At 35.6% G+C, this 11090-nt stretch overlaps 1 protein-coding gene across 2 annotated transcripts; it reads right to left on the bottom strand.

Moving 5' to 3' along the window:
* Positions 1–452: 452 nt before the first annotated feature.
* On the bottom strand, positions 453–10426 carry LOC123680028 (carboxypeptidase D-like). Of its 2 annotated transcripts, none has more exons than XM_045617667.1 (8): positions 10101–10426; positions 8248–8378; positions 4669–5002; positions 4283–4465; positions 2727–2845; positions 2487–2666; positions 1981–2142; positions 453–1003 (listed from the first exon to the last, which is right to left on the bottom strand). In XM_045617667.1, the coding sequence occupies exons 1-8, from the start codon at positions 10285–10287 to the stop codon at positions 482–484; spliced, it is 1818 nt and encodes a 605-aa protein (XP_045473623.1). In that variant the 5' UTR covers positions 10288–10426; the 3' UTR covers positions 453–481. The 2 variants fall into 2 exon arrangements, with proteins under 2 accessions (XP_045473623.1, XP_045473624.1); XM_045617668.1 differs by having other exon boundaries at positions 854–1003; positions 1956–2142; positions 10101–10408.
* Positions 10427–11090: the final 664 nt, after the last annotated feature.

Raw genomic sequence — 11090 nt, 5'->3', positions numbered from 1 at the left:
GCCAAGGTATGACATATTGACGAAATTGCCATAAAAAAAGCTATCTAATGATGCAATATTGAAGTAGTTGTCAGTTTCCGGCATAACCGGAAGTTGTAGAGAAAGATCATGGTCTCAAACCCCAATATGCAAATTTTCAGCTCAAAATTATGATTAGTTTTCCATAAACGTCTAATAGGCTATCCCGGTGAATCACCCTGTATTACAACTTCTCGGGAGCATACATATTGTGAAGTGATGATTTTTTAAGGAAAAAAGGACGATGAAAACTCTTGTCATTTTCCCCCTCATCTATGCTTTTTAATTTAAAAAAAAAAATTTAATTTTATGCACTCATTCGGTTAATAATCAGCTGATAAATATACTTATGTATACTTGTGTAATTTTGTGTGACTACAAATTGAGTTCCCTGGTGGTTCACAGCAGGAAATATTTCAATTGTTCAATTGTAAAATATTGTGCTCTCATCTATCTTGGAATTTTATTTTAACAATATAATACAGATTGTCATTATTGAATATATGTAAGCATTTGTCTTCATCGTGTTCAATGTTATTGAGTTGCTGTTGTTCGTTCTATTCTTTTTCTTTAATATCTCTTGGTATTTTTGAAAAAGCTGATCCAAGGCTTTTATCTTTTCTGTGTCAGACGTATCATCGAAATTCTTCAGTATTTCTTCATACGGTGTGAAGTCCTTTATTTGTAGTGCTGTCCGCATAAATTCTCTAACTTTATAATTTAAAGTGAAGGTATGAAGAACTCCATTCAACGTTTCCGATAATTGCTTGAGTACTTTGATTTTTTCAGTTTCATTCTTCTTATCGAAATCTTTCAATAGCGAATCGAAAATGTTGTTCATTTCATTTGTCATGATTTTTCGTATGACATCTTCAGTTAAGTTCTTATAGAAATCGCCGAATATCTTTCTGAGTGCTTCATCGATTTCGTCTGGGGTTAGAGAAAATGGATAAGTGCTTTTTTCAGAATCATTCAGTATACGCCCCTGAAAAAAATACATTAGTTATTGCTTTTATGGTCATACAATATTACATTCTACCGAATGTCATTCAGTTGCTATGTGCAGGGTATCTCAAATTCGCAGATTTCGAGAGTTTTCTCAGTTATGAGTAGATATAGAGTCTAGCTCTGATAGTTTCTTTGGTACAGAGTGATTTTCAAATTTCGACATGTTAGTGTTAGTTAACTCTTGAAGAGAATACACACATCGTCAAAAGTCTTGGCCCCCTAGGTTTCTCAAGAAATAAACAATCTATATTCTAGATATGAGATGAATATTTTCCTCTATTTCAACTGCAATATATTCGATAAGAAATCTTTGATTGTTACACTTTACTTTATGCAGGATGAAACAAAATAGGAAAAATGAGAAAAAATGTAAATTTATCGATTATTTATTTTTGATTAATTCAAATTTTCAAATTCAGACCTCAGTTAACTTAATTTTTAGTTATATATAGGGGTGAACAAATATAATGAAAAGTAAGCTTCCCTAAATGTAAATGTGACTCCGAAATTATGACATTCAAGTATAGGGAACATTACATGAAAAATATTCAGTATTTCTAAAGGATTCCAAAAGGCAAAAAATATACACGGTGATCCATTTGAAGTAACAAAGTTCATTTTTATTCCGTAAAGAGGAAAGATCTGCCACCAATGTAAATAACACCATAATATCGACCATATCACAAGGTACTTTCACGCCAAAATCCTATAAAAGTCTTGCAATCTGTTTCCAAGATAATTGAGGCGTTCCATATTTGAAACGTACTCTGTATAATGAAATACGAAAATAGAATCCGATCAAGGTGAAAAAATTCGCAATTCAGATTGAAATCCACGGATTGGCAACACTGGGTGCCACAACCATTGGCATATAATTTTTGAATTGAATTATACTGAATTAAACCTATCTGAGACTCGGATTGAACTACCTTCCACGCATGGTGTACAACTCACTCCGGATCCCCCTGTAGGTTCGGATCCCTGCAAGGCTGCACTCATTGGCGTTGTTGCATTTATCAAAAAAATTAAAAGTTTGGTGTTTGTTGGACAATTTATTCCAGTTTGGTCTCTCACTTCGAAGGGAACAATTTTGGGATAATATCCAACTGCTTCTACCTGCAATATATACAGAAAATCAACAACTGAAATTGATTATTTATAAATAAAAACAGAAACATAATAAGTCAACGCAGAGCAGGCACGAAAATCTGGAGCACTGATTTTCCTATAAGATAACATACTAGCACAACTTGACGCTGGTTAAGGGCAACACTCAGCTATCAATATGAAGATGAAGGCTTTCGTCAAGATCATTCATGTCTTGAATTGGAAGCACAAGAAATACATGAACAATTTGAAACGAAGTAATTTTTGGACTTACATTTCATAACTATCACTTTGTATTGAAATCAAGAAATTGCATTGATAGCTAAATCGATATGCACGCTCATAAAACCCACCTTTAATTGGTAAGATCCTGGTAGCAGTATTCTCCAGAAATATCCATTTTGAGAAGATTTGAAAGTCATGTTCCTTCCTATAATTTCAATATTTGCATTTTCTATTGGCCTTTCATCTGAACTATCAAAAATTTGGCCTGAAACACCTTTTAAAGCTTCCAAAGAGTAACTTAAGAGTGACTGAAAATAGAATACGGTGTTGTAAATACTTTATTTTTGATTCTGAAATGAACTAATCACCTGCTTATTCTGTTCCCAGAGTTTCTTCAATTCTTGAGGTAATGGATATTTACAACATGATATTTCTAAAGTGATTTCCATACACCCTTTCTTGAAATAGTTGTAATCTTGCATGCCACCTGAAAATAATGTCATAAGTACCAAATCAAAGTAGAGAAGAGGCTTTAATATAAACGGTTTTACATTTTTTTCCAATTTGGTTCTTGGTTTCATCCAAAGGGCTACGAATTCCGATTTTAGGTGAGTTATACGCACGTTGAATTTGTTTTTGGTTGAATCTATCAACTGTAATTCTATTAAATTGGGATAATGAAACACCGGATTTCTTAACTACTATAATGAATTTGGCTGTACAAGTTATATGTTTACAAGGTAACAGCTACTAGCGTACTGGTCTATGATACCCCAATTTCCTGGGGATATTAATCGTCTCCTTGGATTCTGCATATCAAAGCGCCATCCAGGTCCCTGATTGGTCCACGTCTTTGTTCCTTGCCCTAAGATGTGACTTCACGATGACCATATGTAGCGACAACCTGACGCCGAGGATATGCCAGTTCTATTGTGAGCCCTCGCTGTACCTGCAGGGGTTGGTTTTTCGACCCAAATGCGTCCTTCCGAACATTCAACTGTCCGCAAAGTTTGTGTGAAATTCACTTGACGCAACAGAATTCTTGGACAGACATATAGACTCCAAATTATCAAGGTTATCAAGCTGTAATCTATTCTAAAGTGCCGAAAGAAACTCAATGAAATAGATAAGAATAACAATGTATGTTTATAGTCTGGGTTCCCGATCATTCTGGAATTGAAGGAAATGAAGAAACCAACAAACTTGCCAGAAAAAGAGCACAAACTGCTTTACTTGTCCCAGAACCTTTCTGTGGTAGGTATATGTGGTATAAAAAAGAATTTCAGGAAAGGGAAAAAACTCGCAAGAGAAACACTCTGACGGAATCTTCTTAGGTTAGATCATTTCAGAAAGTTTCTTCGAAACTTTGATAGTGCGAGATCTTAGAAGTGTCTGGATCTCAGCAAGAATACTTGCTACACCTCCTCACTGGATTCCTTACAGGGTATGGCCGCCTCAGGAAGCACCTTATGAGAATGAGTCTAGCAGAAAACTTCTGTGGGAAGGAGGAAGAAACTCCGGATCACCTGGTGATGGTATGATCGCTATTACTAGCCAACGCAAAAAATGCTTCAGACAAGAGACTTGTAGAAGTGAGGAAGTAATCTCGATGAAGCCATCCCAGATACTGCGGTTCATAAGAACTATGGAAAAAGAACGGTAGCTGTAGACTTCGACGACAAATGTCGAGTTCTAATGGGGGACACAATAGACTATAGGTCGCAGTGTAATGGAACCCTTCCTTAAATCTAAATCTAAATTCTAACTGACTGTTGATTCTGTCGAATTTTTTGACAGGCTGATTACTTGGTAGAGCCAAGATTCTGAACGAAAAAATCAATTCATATTTTTGTCTATTTTATATCTATATCATTTATCTCATCCTCATTCTATCCTAGTAATATCCTGGAAATGAATATCATACCTGTAAAAGAATACCACGCGGCTCCGTTAGTAATGCCATCTTCAAAATATGGAGTTTGTGGTTTTGTATCATCTTCACAGAGTCCTATTTTCATTTTGGGATGGTTTCTCGCATAAGTTCTCGCCAAATGTTGGAATACATCATTATCTGGTGTTAGAGATGGGAATTTTTCTGGTGTCGATTCTGAAAAGTAATTTTTAGAGAGAATCACTATATGCGGTTGGAACTACACAATAAAACTGCTAAAAATTAAGTAGTTTGATATGATTCAAGTATCAGAATTCCTAATCAGAACTTAAATCGGTACCTATTGCCGTTGTAGATGAGTCAACTCCTATACATACATTCTCTACATTAGCATATGGAAAGTAATGAAAAATACGTACTTGTCACTTTTTCTGAATCAAAAGGATAATTTGCTACCATGGCTCCTCCGTGTAATCCAGCAGATAAAACAAATGGTATTTTATCCATCCAGGCCATCACTGCTTCCGTTTCAGGTTGTCTAGGATTTAGATCCTGATGGAAATAATCGGGAAAATTTCTGTTCAAATCTTCCATGTTGCCATTGACGCCATTCAGACGACCATGCTCACCAACGCATTGACCTTCAGTAGATATGCTGAACCCATCAGGATTCAGGCTAGGCAACAGGTGAATGCGGGAGTTATCCAGCAGACAACTCACTGAAGGATCTTTGCCATAATTATCTCTCAAATACTGCGGAAAAGAAATAATTATAAAACACACTGCAAATTTTAAATGGTTTCTTGCTTATGTTTTGTTGATTTTTCGAGAAATCAATTTTTTCTACGATTGACAGCATATACGAACTGACAAAGAAACTGCAACACTCAGAAGGAGCTGTTTAAATTTAAATTTTTTTTTGGTAAACATAGATTTTTGGCTGATGAGTGGTTAGGAGAACAAGGCCATCCTTTAACTGTCTGAACGGTTTACCGCGGGATAAGGTTTTTTGGACTGCAGCATTATCGACCCCATCTTGTGTTAACTCTGACGGTTGAGCATCGCCGGCAAGGATTACAGTGGTGCAGAGAACTTCAATATTGGAATGTGGAATGGCATCAGTTCGTATTTTCTGGTGAATCTCGATTATCCTTGGGTGCACATGATGGCCGAAGAAGGGTTAGACGTCGTCTGGGAGAAAGACGTGAACCTGATGTTGAGCGTCATTTACACTGGACAGTAGGTCTTATGGTATTGCACATGCAAGTAGGCCACCTTTAGTCTTTATGCCCGACCTCATGTTGACAGAGTTAGTGCAAACTTTTTCGAAGCAACCCATGTTAATATTTTACCATGGCCGCCCATATTTCCCGATCTTTCGCCCATAGAGAATGGGTAGAAGGCTTGGAAATTTACCACGGACTTAGGCGGCTCTGAGACATGAAGTAATTGTAGCTTGGGATAGTATCCCTCAAAAAAAAATAGACCATCTTATTGCATCAATGCTGAGACGTGTTGGAGAGTGTATAGATAATCGCGGTGGACATTATCAACAAATTTACTAAAAAAAATTGTGAACCCTTCGTTTTTTTCCTCAAAATTTCAATCATTCACTCCTTGTTATCCTATCTATGTTTTACCAAAAAAATTTCAACAGCTCCTTTTGGGTGTTGCAGTTTCTTTGTCAATTAATATATATTGATTTTGCAGACACATATCGATCAGCAAAGTATCACTTTGCCAGTCTATATAACTATTTTCCTGCCTGAACAGCAAAGTGATAATTCTCAATGCAAATAAAACATTCGACATTTTCATATCCGATATTTTCCAAAAAACTGTCCGTTATTCCATAAGTTGTCAAAACTATTATTATCATGGACATTTACATTTCCATAGCAACCAACCATTCCATCAATTGAGATTTCTATAGAATTTCATTTTAATTTATCACTACAGAGAAAAAATAAAGATTGTGGGAATTGTTATAATTTGCAAATGCAATATCCTAGATGTATCATTATAAACAATCGAAGAAAAATTTATATGTTTAACTCGGCAGCAAAATAGTTTGACTGCCTTGGCTGAATTTCTAGCCTCGCTATACGCTCGGCTATGATCTATCAGCCTCGGCACTCAATTCACTATTTTGCTGCCTAGTAAAACAAATAACTATTTTCAATTCTTCTCTAATTTGTAATTTCATGGATTATATTCTTGAGCTGGTGAGAACAAGAGTTGCATAAACTCCCGATGAAAGTTCTGGACAGTGGATGGACGGATTTTTCATTCTACACTGATCAACAATTGCTAGGGATCACTTATGAACTTCTCTTCATTTGTATTATTTCAAGTTATTTCGTGAATATCTGTACATTATATGTTCTCTAAGGAAAAAGTAAGATGTTTTGAGTTGATTATATCAAAGTCTTCCTCACTTCATCGGCTCTTGTTCACAGAATCGATTATTATCTGTAGGCTGTTACAGGTGGAGTGAAAAGCAATGTGGTATTTGTTATTAAATCTGTTTTTTTTTTCATTCAAACACATAAGGTGACAATAATTGAAGAAATGAGAACAATATCAGCTTATCAGTCATGCTGAGAAGACGTTTGGCTCCTGTGCAAATGGACCAAATCATACGGTGGATACAGGATGGTTTGTCCCAGCGAGAAGTGTCCTGGCGGTTGAATGTTTCGCAAAGTGTCGTGAGTCGGGCTTGGAATAGGTTCATCCAAAACGACTCAGTAGCTTATGTTCATGTAGGAGGTCGGCAGCGCAGTACAACAGCTGCCCAAGATCGTCTTGTGATCCTCAATGCTAGGAGAAATCCCACTTACCCGGCGTCGCGGCTCAATAGATCACTGAGAGTTGCAACAGCAGTTCTAATTTCGAACCAGACTGTAAGACGACGACTACATGTTCGTGGTTTGAGAGCACGTAGGAGGGTACAACATCCCCGTTTGAATAGGGAACACCGGGATCATCGACGGCAATGGGCTGAGGAGCACCGCAATTGGACACTTGAAGATTGGATCCGATGTTTATTTACGGATGAGTCTAGATTTCGTTTGGTCAACTCCGATGGACGTATTCTTGCTTGGAGGGAAAGAGGTCGAAGGTATGCAGAACAGTTTATGGTACCCACAACAGCTTTTGGCGGAGGTTCTATATGTGTACGGGGAGGCATTTGTTTGAACCAACGCACAGAGTTGGTTGTTCTGCAGAACACCACCATGACCAGCCAGAGATATCACGATATGATTATTGAACCCATAATTGTTCCGTTTGCGGCTGCCGTGGGCGAGAATTTCATTTTAATTGACGATAATGCCCGTCCACACCGTAGTCGTCTGGTTAATGAAGCGCTAGAAACATGCTATTGATAGGATGGACTGGCCAGCTCGCTCTCCAGACATGAATTGCATCGAACATGTCTGGTCTGAGATGTCTAGACAATTGTCAACCTTAGAACAACCGATCAATAACCTGGAGGACCTTTCTAACGCTTTACGGAATATTTGGACGAATTTGCCCCAAAATTTTATAAATCGTTTGATCGAAAGTATGCCTCGTAGGGTAGAATGCTCGAGACGAGCTCGTGGGGGACCAACTAAGTACTAGCTTAACCGAAACTTTAGCCTTCTTGTGGTTTCATCATAAAATTTTTATGTTATTCAAACACAGAATTTTGAGTGTTCCTAATAAAGTCGTTTTTTCTCTCCAACTTTCCATTTTTTCATTCTTTTCTCAAGTGAACCATATTATCAACTGAAAATATTCTGATATCTGACTAAATTTATAATCTTGGAGCGAATATTTCAGAAATAAATTTAGAACAAGTAAGTGATCCCTATCAATTGTTGAGCAGTGTATTTTCTGATTTTACATACCTACCTGTTCCAAAACGTAAAGAGTGAAAATTTCTTAATTTTTCCCCCGAACGACGTTGAAGGTTTATCATTAAAAATAAAAAGGAAAATTCCTCTGATGCTCACCTCCATGAAATGTAAAAGTAGTTCTCTTCCAACAGCCTCGTTACCATGAATATTAGCGACGAATTTGATATTAGGGAGATCAGACCTAGCTGTTTTAGAACCGCTGACCTCCATAACCCATAATGGAAGACCTGAAAATTTCCAAAAAACAACTTCAACCCAAAAAAAAAAATATGAGAAGAAGAAATATCACACCATAGCTCGAATTTTCTCCTGAATTACAAAATACATTTCAAAACTATGAAGACTTTTAGGAATGCAGAAAAAGATTTTCTTGGTTGAAAGTTTCATTATAATAATTCAATAATATAGCAGTTGAAACAAATGGAATAATGTGAAATCAATTGAGTTTATTATATAGAAATCACAAATATTTGAAAATCTAGTGAAAAGAGTTACCATTTATCGATAGAATAACTGCTTTATAAATTTGGAATAAAAAAAGTGGAAAAGAAATAGCTTTGTTGATGACAATTTTCTGCAATATGCCATACCTTGAGTAAACACTCAACGGTTCGTGAATTAATCTTATGAAAAAAATGGTGGCTAGAGGACTCACAATTTTTTGAATATTTATGGAGAAAAGATTTTTTTCGAAAAATCCTTTATTTTTTCGGATTCTGCAATTACGTAGTATTATCAGACTGTTTGCAGTTTCGATCAAAAATGTATTCCAAGAGTTATCGAGGAAGAACTTTGAATGAGGAAAAACCCCAATTTCTAACTGTGTGGAGTAGTTTATGACGAAAAATACAGAAAGAAACTGAAATTCGATGTTTCCATAACTAAATTTTACATTTCATGAATTGTTATGAATTATTCGTAATTGAAAATTGTATTCGTTTATGGATTTCCAACAATCTCAACGAACAATTAATTACAATTCATGAAATGTTAAATTTGGTTATCGAAATATCGAATTTTAGTTTCTCTCTGTGTTTTCCAGAAGTCACAGACTACTCCACACCAGTTAGAAATTGCGGTTTTTTCTCATTTCAAGTTCTTCCACGATTACTCCACAAGTATTCATTTTGGGTACAGGGGTTTACTTAAGTAGCCCCCACTAATTTTGAATAGACTGAAATAATGAAAAATATAGGTTCTAATTTGAAAATTTTGAGTTTTGATGAATTTGAGTTGCCCAAGTTCATAATCTTCATGATGTACATTTTTGATCCAAACTGCAATCAGTCTTATAATACTACGTACTTGCAGATTTCAAAAAGAGAAAGGTTTTTTCGAAAAAACTTTTTCTGGAGAAATATTCAAACAAATGTGAATCCTAGTCACCACTATTTTCTTCATAAGAATACTATTAACTCATGAACCGTTGAGTTTTTGCCCAAAGTATGGCATATTGCTGAAATTGTCATCAAAAAAGGTATCTAGTGATATAATAATACATAATACCGTTTCCGGTATAACCGGAAGTTGTAGAGATCTAAAAATATTCCAGGGAGAAAGATCATTGTCTCAAACCCAACATGCAAATTTTCAGCAGTTTAGTGTTTAGTTTTCCATCAACGTCTAACAGGCCATCGCGGTGAATCACTCTGTATTCATCAACCAAATTAGGAATGTTACTATTTTTTAAGACCTCGGTATGAATAATTTTTGAGGTAGATAAATAATAGCCAAAGGAGATAATATAATATTTCCAATATAAAAAAATTGTTTGGACACACTATGGCTCCAGCAGTTTCAAAACTTTTACCTATTACTGAAACATTATTGTATTTTTTGTTATAATACCGATATGATTATATCGGTAAATATCAACATTGCTTCAATATGACAATACTTTTAATAAAGTTTTTGAAGTTTTTTCTTTTATATATTATATTTACACTTACCGTTGGTCGACCTGCCAATGGAATACAAGTTTGTATGAATATTTTTAGTGATTACTGAAAAATTTCTCATCACCCTCTCCAGTTCCTTATTATTATGATACTTGAAATCAAGACATTCAGAAGGGTAAAAATATACAAAAATTATCAAAAGACACAGAACTACCGGCATAACACTAAGTGCATTCATCGTTGTTGATATTTTATAGAAACACAATAAGGCAAAGCTCGGTGATAACTAAAATTGAAGGTTGAGGCATTCGACCGAGGTTTTTTATCTTGAGGAAATCCCACCAAGCAGTGGTCATCTTACGTGATAATGCGGTGTTATATTCTGAAAAATATGAACAATTTTTCGATGAAGATAAGCTCTTGTGGAGATATTCCTCCGGAAGCTTCAAAAGAATACCTCGAAATTGAAGGAGTCAATGAATACATTCCTACTAGGAAAATCGGCCAAAATGTGTCATCTGTTTGTTCTGTTATCTACAGGGATTCTAGTGGTCAAGCATTCTACCAAGAGGGTAAAGAAATCAGACGGAAATTGAATAATTCACGAATATTTCACTGAAAAATGTATTGCGAAGTGTTATTGATATAATATATTTTTTCATACGGGGAGTTGTACATGTCAACGTATAACACAAGAGAACAGATAAAAACCTCAGCAAAACTCTGTCTTTCCGTATAGGTGTAGTCATTGGTTTAAGTAATTATTTACGAAATAAACTGACATATTTGACATGTATTGAAGCGCAGCAAAAACAAATTCATCATGAGTATATTTTGTCCTCAATCAAGATATTTTCATTCAGACGAGATCTAATTTGCTCAAAAATGTTGAGGCAAACTGAAGTTACAGGCATTTCAATCAGTCAGATTTCTCCCTTTCACCTACCCTTATTTGATGTAAAATCGAAAGAGACAATTCAGAAAGATAGAGAATTTTCCAAGGATTACAGTGACTATTTCCCTCGTCGGAATTTGCACCAA

The sequence above is a fragment of the Harmonia axyridis genome, chromosome 5, assembly GCF_914767665.1.
Source record: "Harmonia axyridis chromosome 5, icHarAxyr1.1, whole genome shotgun sequence".
In the NCBI taxonomy this organism is placed as follows: domain Eukaryota; kingdom Metazoa; phylum Arthropoda; class Insecta; order Coleoptera; family Coccinellidae; genus Harmonia; species Harmonia axyridis.
Note: the sequence above shows the minus strand (reverse complement) of the source record. Positions and strands in the feature narration are given on the sequence as shown.

Bases quoted from the DNA above. Each gene is read 5' to 3' on its own strand.
- LOC123680028 (XM_045617667.1), bottom strand. From the start codon at position 10,287: ATGAATGCACTTAGTGTTATGCCGGTAGTTCTGTGTCTTTTGATAATT. The intron at 2,846-4,282 runs GTATGATATTCA...CATTATTTTCAG, and splicing joins CGCGTGGTATTCTTTTACAG to GTGGCATGCAAGATTACAAC. The intron at 2,143-2,486 runs GTGGGTTTTATG...TATATATTGCAG, and splicing joins CAGGATCTTACCAATTAAAG to GTAGAAGCAGTTGGATATTA.